Below are 12,966 nucleotides of genomic sequence, written 5' to 3' on the forward strand. Positions count from 1 at the left end.
TACTGCTGAGAGACATGAAAATGTTTACACTACATCTCTTGATAATTTAGCTTCGCAACAAGTAACATGTTTTTCTGCTATAAATGAAGCTAGTTGGTTGTGGCATAGGCGTTTGGGGCATGCTAGCATGGACTTGTTGTCTAAACTTGTTAGAAAAGAATTGGTTAAAGGTTTGCCTAAAATGTCTTTTGTAAAGGACAAAATTTGTGATGCATGTCAAATGGGTAAGCAAACAAAATCTAGTTTTAAGAAAAAGAAATTCATATCTACTACTAGACCATTGGAGTTGCTTCACCTAGATTTATTTGGGCCTAATTCTGTGCAAAGTCTTGGTGGAAAATCTTATGCTTTTGTAATTGTGGACGATTTTTCTAGATTCACATGGGTGTTATTTTTTGCACATAAAAATGAATCATGTGAACATTTCACCAAACTTTGCAGGAGAATTCAGAATGAAAAAGGATATAAAATCACTCACATAAGAAGTGACAGAGGCACGGAATTCAAAAATGAAAGCATAGAAAAATATTGTGACTTAGAAGGTATATCTCATAATTTTTCTGCACCTAGGACACCTCAACAAAATGGTGTAGTTGAAAGAAAGAATAGGTCACTACAAGAAATGGGAAGAACTATGTTGAATGAGCATAACTTACCTAAATATTTTTGGGCCGAGGCCATTAATACCGCATGCTATGTTATGAATAGGGTGTTGATTAGACCATCAATTAATAAAACTCCTTATGAATTGTGGAACAACCATAAGCCTAATATTTCCTATTTTCATGTATTTGGTTGTAAATGCTTTGTGCTTAGAGATAACGAGCATCTAGGAAAATTTGACTCTAAATCTGATGAAGGCATCTTCCTAGGCTATGCACTTAATAGTAAAGCATATAGAGTTTTCAATAAAAGAACTTTAGCTGTAATTGAATCCATTCATGTTGTATTTGATGAGTCTAATCCATTCTCTAACAAAGATGATGAAGATGATATTGATATTAGAAAATGTTTAGAGAAAATGTCCATTGAAAATAATGCAAGTGAAAATCAAGAAGCAAACGAAAAATCACTTGAGGATAATGAGAATGGAAATCAAGAATTGCCTAAAGATTGGAAATACATTAGAAGTCATCCTATAGATCAAATCATAGGCGAACCATCCCGCGGAGTAGCCACCAGATCATCATTGAGAAATATAGTAAACCACTCCGCTTTCTTATCCCAAGAAGAACCTAAAAATATTAAAGAAGCCATAGAAGATGAATCTTGGGTAATGTCCATGCAAGAAGAACTTAATCAATTTGAAAGAAGCAAAGTGTGGACCTTAGTTCCTAGGCCAAATGAGCACACCTATGAACTCTTCCATAAAACTTGATAAAGATGAACAAGGGATCCCTGTTGATGTAAAATTATACCGTGGCATGATTGGAAGTCTCCTATACCTCACTGCTAGTAGGCCTGATATTATGTTTAGTGTGTGCATGTGTGCTAGATTTCAGGCTAACCCTAAGGAATCTCATCTGAAAGCTGTTAAACGAATCCTTAGGTATCTAGTTGGAACTATAGAGTTAGGACTTTGGTACCCTAAGCATACTACTTTTGAGATTGTCAGTTACACTGATGCTGACTTTGCCGGTAGTAAGGTTGATAGAAAAAGCACTAGCGGCACTTGCCATTACTTAGGACAATCTCTTGTTTCTTGGTTCTCCAAGAAACAAAACTCAGTTGCCTTATCCACCGCCGAAGCTGAATATATTGCAGCTGGAAGTTGTTGTGCCCAAACTCTTTATATGAAACAACAACTTGTGGATTTTGGATTGCACTATGAAACAATACCGATTAAATGTGATAATACTAGTGCAATCAACATCTCTAAAAATCCTATCTCACATTCACGAACTAAACACATTGAGATTAGACATCATTTCCTTCGTGATCATGTGCAAAAAGGGGATGTGGCTCTTGAGTTTGTATGCACAAATGAACAGTGGGCCGATATATTCACTAAGCCACTACCTGAGGATAGATTTATACAAATTAGACGGGAGTTAGGCTTAATGCATAATAGAGAAGCTTCATAATCTAATATATTCTATAACTTGCACAAATTTAGGGGGAGCTGCTTTATATTGTGAAAGTTGGTTGTTGACTGAGTGCTTATGTCATACGTTCACTTATTGCATGTTCATATTGACTATTGCCTATGATTGCATTATTTGTCCAATTCATGGCCATTTTGAAAGTTTATTTGCTATAATTGGCTTATACTGAACTGTTTGAGTAGTTGTGGATAAACTGTTAGGAAATATAAACTCAAACAGGTTACACTTACACAGGTTTATTTTTGGAAAGTCCTATTTACAAACGGCACTCTGCCGAAATTTTTCAAAACGGCACTCTACCAACATTAGTCTTGTGTAAATGTACCTAATCCAAGCCTGTTCCTTTAATTCCGATGACCCTTTTTGCTGTTGCCAAAAGGGGGAGATGGACAGAAAGGCAAAATTGGATGCATTTTGTGAGGGGGAGCCTTCTCAAGGCTTAACCCTAACCCTATAGTTTTGCCAATCGAGTTTGTCATCATCAAAAAGGGGGAGAATGTTGACCTTATAGGTCACACCCTGGTTTTGATAATGACAAACTCAATTGTATTTAATAAATATCCAGTTCATGTGTAGGTTTATACTAACATACATTCAAGGGCACGTGAAAGCTTGAAGACAATTTCATATTCCCAATTGTAATATCTCTAAGTGAATTTTGTCTGTAATAGTAATTAGGTTGTCTGTAATAGTAATTAGGGTACTGGTTTGTAATAAGCTCACACACATCACATGAATGATTTACTTTGTAAGCTCAAACCGAACCATAGAAAGACCTTAGAGTGTAAATTGGACCCCAAGTGGCCTTAGGACACACACATATGCACATATGTTTATTAGGCACTTAAAATTGATTGAGTTGGGTCAATTCGGGATCGAAATGCACACTTGGTGCACTTTCGGTCGACCGAGCCAAACAGTTCAAATTGGCCCGGTCGACCGAAACCGGTCCGGGTCAACTATTTGACCCGGTCACGGTCGACCGACCCCTTACAGGTCATTTGACCTCGGTCGACCGAACCACCTGGGAGTCAACTATTTGACCCCCCGGTCGACCGACCACTTTTGTACTCCAACAACTCGGTCGACCGAAGCGCCTCGGGAGAATTCCCAACAACTCGGTCGACCGAGCCGTGCAGTTCAAAAAGGCCTCGGTCGACCGAAACTCGGAGATTTCAAAAATCGCCCTTACCCGGTCGACCGACCCCTTAGTTCAAAATGCCCTCGGTCGACCGAGCTACTTGAGTCCCGGTCGACCGAGCTACTTTTGGTCGACCGGACCTCTCGGGTTGCCCTGATTTTTTTACCGCGATTAAATTTTTTAAACAGGGTTAAATTTTCTTAAGTGTCATTAATCTTTTCTGAAAATTCGTAATAAGTCCCCAACGGTCAAAATTCTTGGTATGTCTATATATACTCCTTCATTTGGTGGATTAAGCACGGATTAGCAAATAAATTAAGAAAAATTTTCTCTCAAGCCAAATACTCATATTTGCCTCCTACTACTTACATTACTTTGAAAATCTACTCAAGCTTACACTCTTCATCTATCCAAATCATTTGTAAGTGTATTGAGTCTTTTATTTTTGGTTAGCTTTTCATATTGCTGTGTATTTGAATCGATTTTTGAGAGCATAACCTAAGTTTTCTTAGGAGGCTTTGCCAATAAGCCTGCCCTAAGAAAGACTCTTTGTGACATCCCAAGTATTGCACTCTAGTTGCAATATCTTAGGAAGTTCATTTTTGTTTGGAGATTGCAAGAATACTTTCAAACATATTTGAATATCTTGTGGTGTTCATATTGATATATTTGGGAAAGGATATTCGTGTGTGTGTGATATATAAATCTTTGTGGTATTGTTTGTACAAGTTTTATAAATATATATCATTTACCGAAAACAAAGATTATCTACTTTGCAATGCAAGCACATACGCATTCTATTGATTGATAATATTGAGGCTTGCTTGGTATTCTGTGTGAACACTCTTGACTGAATATTTTGAAGTGCACAGATTATTATTGACACTCTCACGTACGTGTTACACTGATAGAAAACATAGTTGAGAGATTGACATATTTAGACCACACAGAGCTTACATTTTAAATCACTTGTGGTGTTTGTGTTTGTGCGCATTTGTGGTACATATCTGCTTTACTTGAAAGCACAATTGTATTGTACCTTTGATTGTATATCTGAGAGATTCCAGGCGTGGCCTGAGGGGGCGGTAATCCAGCCCGGTAAGGATTGGTGTAAAGGTTGAGGTCAGCCCCGCTAATTGACCTGGTTAAGGTTGAGGTCAGCCCTGTGGTAATTTGACCTGGTTTGTATAGGTGATGCTCCACCCGTTTAAGTGAGCAAGGTATTGTGATAATCCTTGTGCTGGTTAGCCAAGGCGGGGACGTAGGCGGTTGGCCGAACCTCGATAACATATCCGCGTGTCATCTTCTCTTTACTGCTTTTTGATACTTGTGTGATTGTTTAAACTGCTTCATCTGATCTCTGGCACATTTATATCATTTGCACTAGATTGACCCTAGGCTTGTGAACATACTGCTGCTAGGAGGAATACTTAGAAGGTAAAATTTAAAAATACCAATTCACCCCCCCTCTTGGGATCACGGTAAAGCTAACACTTAAGATCTCTAAGGGGAGAAGAACATAAGGGTACGTCTACTCATGCTTTATTAGTTTACACCTTTTTGTTGATGTCAAAAGGGGGAGAAAATTTGGATAAAAAATAATAAAATGGAAGCAAAGAATGTTGGTAAAACTAACTGCAAGAGGGAAATATGCAAAGGGGAAAAACAGTTGGTGTTGGTTGATGTCATGGTTAAAACATCATGAACATATTTATTATGAGTATATTTCATATTTCATTTGGATTTAGGCTAAACACTTTGTGTATGAAGCCTTGTTAGGTGTAACCCATTATATATTTTTGCTCGTGCATTTGTCATCATCAAAAAGGGGGAGATTGTTGACTCTAAGAGTCCAATCCGTTTTTGATAATGACAAATCACTTGGTATTTAATCTGTGTGTTGAGTTTGTGAAAAGGAACTATATTAAGCATGCATAGAAGGATATCGAGTCATGGAAGTCACAAAGTAAAGATAACAAATCTTAGCAAGATCCATGGAACTCAAAGAGTATGAGAATCAAGATGCAAGCGGCAAAGTTTAAGATCATCTTGGGAATGGGTATTTAGAACTCATGTACTTACATTTTCGTATGATTTAATTTGAGGCTCAATGTAATTTAGAATGATTTTAGGATTCATGCATTTCATGTACATCATTAGAAAACTTCCATGGACTTAGAAATGTTTTAAAATCATGGAAAATTTGTTTTATAAAAGACCCAAGAAAAGGAGCAAAGCAAAATTTTAAACTAGAAAAGAAAAATTGAGAAAAAGGGGACTTCCATAGCCTGAACTCAACCTTAGTCACCTGAATAATTTCTTCAGGAACCTGAAGATTAAGTTCGGTAGCCTGAAGAATTAATGGGAAACATAGCAAGTTGGCAAAGGCTCTTCGATCGCCTGACCTTGGAACCTTAGGCGCCTGAACCCACTTCAGGAACTTGAAATTCCCTCTTTAGGTGCCTGACCTTGTATTCCAACTTGATTTTTCAAAGGCTTAAGGAACTTCGGTCACCTGGGCTTTCGTCCTCAGGCGCCTGAACTTGCGGGAAACTTAAAAACTTGTTTTTTATTAAAAGAACCCACGAGCTATTTAATTGATCCTACGACTGAGATCAATCCTAAGGGTAAGGCACTATATATATTGAATATCTATACCCTAAAAAAATAAAAAGAGGGAAGACACATAACAAGAGAAGAACCCATCATATTGCAAGATTGTAGAGAAACTTGAGTTGATTGTCTGCACTTCATTCTACTTTCATTATATTTGGGCAAATCTATTTTGAAAATCAAAGAGCATTCATTCATTCAACTGTACTTCAATCCATTATTGAGGTTTGATCTTTCAAGTTATTATTGTTAAGAACTTCTCACCTCATTATGTGTTCTTAATTATCCTTAGAAAAGTTTTGATCTTGAGTGTACACATACGTATAAAAATAGACTTTTGAAAAGATCATTACTTGAGAAAACTTGTTTAGCTTGGCTGATTGGTTTTTGATTCAAGAGTATATAAATATACATATGTATTGTTCATAGAGCTTATTATTGAAAAACCTATTTTGATTAAAAGATTGATCTTAAAAGTGCCTATACATATATATAGTTATTCTAAAGAAGATCATTACTTGATTTAGGTTGTGTGATTAATTGAAAGGTTTGATTCAAGTGTGTGTTTGCTAAAGGATCTATATTTTAGATATTTTAATGCTTGATTAAATATCCTTGATACTTATAACTATACATTTTATTGAGGGATATTTTCTGAAAAACAATATACTTAGTTTGTGTTTGAATACTTGAAAGAAAAACTTTGTGATTTTGATTGATTTAATATTCAAGATAAAGTTTCTATTAATAAGTTCACATCTAATATATTTGTGCATTTTTTTGCAAAGTGAACCAAGAACCCTAGTATACTCCAAAACATTTTTAAATATATCTTAACTTTGGAGTTTTGGTTAAATAGGGATTTGTGTGTTGAAGCATATCATACATAAAACGATTGTATCGTTTTCATACATTAATGAGTTTCAAGTTATATCATATGTTAATGTATTAGGAAATTGAATTGTACTCACAAGCTTTTTCTAGAAGCATTGTTTTGAGTGTTATTTTTTCAGATTCTATTATATACACGGTTCGGTGTGTGAACCGTTGTGTGAGGAGAGAGCTGTATCTCTTGTAACTAGTGGAGTAGGAGGGAGTTGTGCCTCTTGTAAGCAACGGATTGTAAGGGAAGCTCCATCCCAATTTAAGGAGTAGTGATTTAGTGAAATCCTTGAGTGGTTGCTCAAGACGAGGATGTAGGCGAAGTCGGCTGAACCTCGTAAAAACCGTGTTTGTCTTCTCGTTTTCCTGTACTCTTTATTTTTAGCACTGCATTTAATTTATGTATATTGCATATATAGGTTGGATAACCTTACACCTAAGTAATTAAGTAACAAGAATTCACTGGTAAATATATAAGAAGGGTTTAAGAGGTAAATAAATGTCAAAGAATTTTTTAAATACCCAATTCAACCCCTCCCCCCTTGGGATTACACCTGATTCAACAAATATACTCATAAAAGAAAAGTTCTCCCAAAACTAACACACTACCTACCCTATAATCTAAAATACAACTATACATTCATCACTTTGTACTGAATAAAATAAAACTGTTGTTATCTGAACCATACTGACTATTAGTATATTCCACTAAACAGGTGTGAAAATTTCGGTCTAATTTCCTCCTCAAGCTCCCACGAAGCTTCCTCTATGGCATGATTCCTCCACATGACTTTTACCAATTGAATTTTCTTAGTACGCAATTCCTGTTCTTTCCTATCTAAGATCTGCACCAAAGCTCCCTCATATGTCAGTGAATCCCTGAGCTCTATCTCTGCATAACTAATCACGTGGGAAGGGTTTGAGACGTATTTCCTCAACATGGAAACATGAAATACGTCATGAATTCTAGATAAAGCTGGTGGTAGAGTTAGCCTATAGGCAACTGACCCCACTCTCTCAAGTATCTCAAATGGGCCAATGTATCTAGGGCTTAGCTTACCCTTCTTTCCAAATCTCATAATTCTTCTCAATGAAGCTACTTTCAAGAACACTCGATCTCCCATGTCAAATTCTAACTCCTAGCAGTGCATATCTGCCTAACTTTTCTGCCCTCTCTAAGCTGCACTGACTCTATTTTTAATAAGCCAGACTTTATTGCACACCTATTGCACCAAATATAGTTACAAAACTCGCCTTTCTCCCACTTCATCCCAGTATAATGGAAAACGACACCTCCTACCATATGAAGCCTCGTAAGGTGCCATCCCAATGCTGGCTTGATAACTATTATTATAGGTAAACTCAGCTAGCAGCAAATTCTGGGTCCAACTACCCCTAAAATCCAACACACATCCTCGTAGCATGTCCTCAATTATCTGGATCGTCCTCTCTGTCTGCCCATCTGTCTCAGGATGAAAATTTGTGCTGAATGCTAACTGTGACCCCATAGCCTTTTGAAAGCTTTTCCAAAATCAAGACCTTAATCGAGGGTCACGATCTGAGACTATAGATACCAGCACACCATGATCGTGAACTGTCTCCTGAATGCACAACTTTGCTAGTCTGTCCAAAGAATATCTGGTTTTGATAGGGATAAAATGAGTGGTCTTTGTCAACCGATCTACAACCACCCATATGGCATTTTGACCCTATCACGCAAGCGGTAGCCCTATCAAAAAATCCAGGGAGACGTGATCCCATTTCCACATAGGGATGTAAAGTGGCTGCAATCATCATTCGGGTCTCTGGTGCTCAGCCTTTATCTGTTGGCACATCAAGCACTGCTTCACGAACTTAGCATTATCCCTCTTCATGCCGCTCCACTAGAATAATTCTCGTAGATCCCAATACATTTTAATACTACATGGATGCATGGTGTATAGAGATCTATGAGCCTCCTCTAAAATCGTCCTCCTGATCTTGGCATTCGTAGGAACGCACAGTCTAGCATGGAATCTAAGAGCCCCTTCATCTGAAATATTGAATTCTTCCCCCTGTCCATCCTATACATTCTCTATTAGCTCTACTAATTCTGGATCATTCCTTTGGGCGGCTTTAATTCTTTATTGCAATGTAGGTTGTACCAGTAGGTCAGCAATGAATGCCTGGTGATCGACCTCTATCAACTCCATGCCTAATCTCTCTAAATCCATTTGGATAGGGTGCTGAATCTTCATTACTGACACCGTTGCTTCTGCTGTTTTCCTATTCAGTGTATCAACCACCACATTTTCTTTCCTAGGGTGGTAGCTGATAGTGTAGTAATAATATTTCATAAGCTCTAGCCACCTTCTCCGCCTCATATTCAACTCTCTCTGGGTAAAGAAATACTTCAAAATTTTTTGGTCCATGAAGATTTCGTATTTCTCACCATATAGATAATGCCTATAGATTTTTAAAGCATATACCACTGTAGCTAACTCTAGATCATGCCCCAAGTAGTTCTTCTCATATTCTTTAAGCTGCCTTGAAGCATATGCAATAACTCTGTCATGCTGCATCAACATGCACCTGAGTCTATTCTGGGATGCATCATTGTATATAATGAATCCATCTTCTCTCAATGGAATAGCTAACAATGGGGCAGTGATTAACCGCTACTTCAACTTCTAGAAGCTCTGCTCACACTCATTAGACCATTCAAACCTCGCATTCTTCTTGGTGAGCCATGTCAAAGAACCTAATAATATGGAAAAACCATCTACAAAGCGTCGGTAATACCATGCCAGACCTAGAAAACTCTTGATCTCTTGAACATTCCTCGGCCTCAACCAATCAACTAATGCTTCTATTTTGCTTGGGTCAACTAATATACCATCCTCGGAGATCACATGCCCTAAAAAGGTGAATTGCCTCAACCAGAATTCACATTTCTTAAATTTCGCATACAACTCTGTTTCCCTCAATACCTGTAACACCAGCCTTAGATGATGCTCATGTTCCTCAAAGCTCTTTGAGTACACCAGTATATCATCTATAAAAACCACAACAAACTGGTCCAGATACTAATGAAACTCTCAATTCATCAGGTCCATAAATGCTTCTAGTGCATTCATCGGACCAAACGGTATAACGAGGAACTTATAATGCCTATATCTGGTCTTGAAAGTTGTCTTCAAAACGTCCTTTGCTTTAACTTTCATAGTGATAACCGGAGATCAATCTTGGAATTGACCTAAGTCCCCTAGAACTGATCAAATAGATCATCGATTTTAGGAAAAGGATACTTATTCTTTATCGTCACTTTGTTTATTTATCTATAATCAATACACTTCCTCATGGTCCCATATTTCTTCTTCACGAATAAAACTGGTGCTCCCCAAGGTGACACATTGGGCCTGATAAAACCTCTATCTAACAACTTTTGCAATTGATCTTTTAACTCTTTCAATTCTACTGGATCCATTCTGTAAGGCGCTTTAGATATTGGTGCCGTCCCTGGTAGCAAATCAATTGCAAATTCTATCTCCCAATCTGGTGGTACGCCAGGTAACTCCTCTGGAAAAACATCTGGGAATTATCTAACCACTGAAATGTCTGCCAATTTCATTTCTTCCTTTGGCACCTCCTTTATATAGGCAACGTGTCCTTGGAAACCACCTAGAAGTAATCTCCTCGCTTGAATAGCTGACACTAGCTATGGCGAGGCATACATATGTGTACCCATAAATCTATATTCTTGCTCACCTGGGGGTCTAAAAATCACTTCTTTTTTATAGCAGTCTATGTTGGCATGATTAGTTGCCAGCCAATCCATACCCAATATTACATCAAAACCCTGCATATCTAGTAACACAAGATTAGTTGGTAGAACTTTCCCCTAAATGCACACTAGAAAGTTCCTAAGTACCTTCTTACACCTCACAGTAGATCCAATCGGTGTGGCAACATACAACTCAACATCTAACAACTGTGCCTCTAGCCTAGCCACTTTAACATACCCCGATGATACAAAGGAATGGGTGGCACCTGTTTTAAACAAAATAATAACTTTATATGATAATATAGTAAGTGTACCCGTGACAACGTCTCCAGAAGTCTTGGCATCTCCTGGAATCAATGCATAGACCCTCGCCGGCACCGTGTTCCTCTACTAACCTTCACGAGGCACCTGATGACCACCTCGGTATGGTTTGGGAGCTGGTGTTTGAATCAGCAGTCCCTGACATGATCAAGCCATATGGCTGGGTCTCCCACAATGGTAGCAGACATTCTCCCCTAACTAGCACTCAACTGGATGTCTCCGTCCACATCTGGGGCAGGTGGGATAAGACCACCCACCCTGAAATCCACTGTGCCCTGTCCTCTACCTCTCACCCCCACTGGATCTACTTCCTCTCCAAGGGCCTCGGCTACAACCTGCTGAAAAACCTAAAGGTGCAGGCCTCTTCCTCTGGATCTGTATCTCAGTCTCTCTTGGAAAATCCTCCTTTACTATTATGGCCCTATCAACCAGCTCTGAGAAATCCTGTATCTTTAGTACTGCCACCTATCTATAAATGTCCCGCTTCAAATTCCTCTCAAACATCCTGTGCTTTTTAGCTTCATCTGGGACAATATAAGGGCAAAATCATGACAACTCGATGAATTTCGCCGCGTACTGTTGGTCTGTCATCGATCCCTAAGACAAGCTCAGAAACTCCAGTACTTTAGCCTCTCCGACCGAGGTAGGATAGTATCTGTCAAAGAATATGTGCCTGAATCGGGCCCAAGTCATCGACACTAGAATGGATCTTTGCTCCTCTAGTAACGTCATAGCCGTTCACCATCTCTCAGCCTCTCCTACCAACTTATACGTGGCATAGAGGAATCTCTACTCATCAGTGCAATAAAGAACCATCAGTATCTTCTCTATCTCCTGCATCCAGTTCTCAACAATTGCAGGATCAGTTGCTCTTGAAAATGCTGAAGGGTTCATCTTTGTAAATTTCTTTATCATGAAACCTTGTGCTGTAAACATACCACCCTACTCCCTGGAGCTCCATGCTATCTCAGCCATGACCTATTGAGCTACACTATGCAATACCTCATCTGAATCCCCACCTCCCGTGCTCGAAGGTCCTATTCCATCATCTCCACTAGAGTGGGCGCTACTGCCTCACAATGCTATTCTAATTAAATATCTCTATACCTCCTATTTCTAATTTAAGGTCTAGTTCTACCATATAGAAATAAAAATCGATGATAGTTTACTATGGTTTTCCTGGAATCGTCACCCCAAGAAAAACACATAAACCACCCTGAAGTTCCTACTTCCAGACTATAGAACAGAACCCTAAATTTCATCTTAATTCCTTAACATTAACTCATTGATCTATTCTATTATCCTCAAAATTCAATTCCTAACTTTTGGTATTGTTTTCTGCTGTACTTTAGAATCTACATAACCTAGTAACCTAGGTCCTGATACCAAATTGTAACGACCTGATTTTTCATGCCATTTTTTAAAGAATAATAATAATAATAATAATAATAATAATAATAATAATAATAATAATAATAATAAACATAATACTGACTCGTAAATATATCATGCTCTCTGATACCTAAAAACACATTCATACCTAGGCAATAGAAAACATAAAGTGTACAACTAGAAACACAATACCAGAATTTCCACCACTTACGTACATCACTTTAATTTAAAAGTCCAGATACCCTAGGATCTATACAAAAATACATCTCTTCCAAAAACTACTTACCCTATAAACATGGCAAAATTGATATCTTCTCTATCTATGAGGTCTGCCTGTCCAACTGGATCACCTGAAAATATTAAATTACTGGGATGAAGCAAACGCTCAGTAAGACGAAATATGCTATTACTAGTGTGTGGCATATGGGTTTCTTCAAACTATATACACAAACTATAATTAACTGAATCTAAAATAACATGTAATAATAATATACAGTGTAACTCACACCTGTGTTTCTTAAAATACATTTGTTATTGAACTTTCTATTTGAATATACGTTTAATAACTATAAGTAAACCTGCTGATTCCTATACATATATAATAGCTGCGAAAACTTCCCTGGATGGATAACTGTATGTCATGATTCAAATCCCCTCATGATAGGGTTGTGTGGCTCGAAGGTGAGACTTGATCCGGGTCGACCCTCCAAGATAAGTCAACTATAACTTCACTAAGGTACAAGATTGGC

General features: G+C 37.9%; 1 protein-coding gene across 1 annotated transcript; it reads right to left on the reverse strand.

The window, feature by feature from the left end:
• Positions 1-9,410: 9,410 nt before the first annotated feature.
• Positions 9,411-11,719, reverse strand: LOC131155913 (uncharacterized). Its single transcript, XM_058109362.1, has 5 exons — positions 11,639-11,719; positions 11,083-11,160; positions 10,900-10,963; positions 10,652-10,770; positions 9,411-9,710 (listed from the first exon to the last, which is right to left on the reverse strand). Exons 1-5 carry the CDS (start codon positions 11,717-11,719, stop codon positions 9,411-9,413), a joined length of 642 nt encoding a protein of 213 aa, XP_057965345.1.
• Between the last annotated feature and the right edge of the window lie 1,247 nt (positions 11,720-12,966).

The sequence above is a fragment of the Malania oleifera genome, chromosome 5 (genome assembly GCF_029873635.1).
Source record: "Malania oleifera isolate guangnan ecotype guangnan chromosome 5, ASM2987363v1, whole genome shotgun sequence".
Taxonomy (NCBI): domain Eukaryota; kingdom Viridiplantae; phylum Streptophyta; class Magnoliopsida; order Santalales; family Ximeniaceae; genus Malania; species Malania oleifera.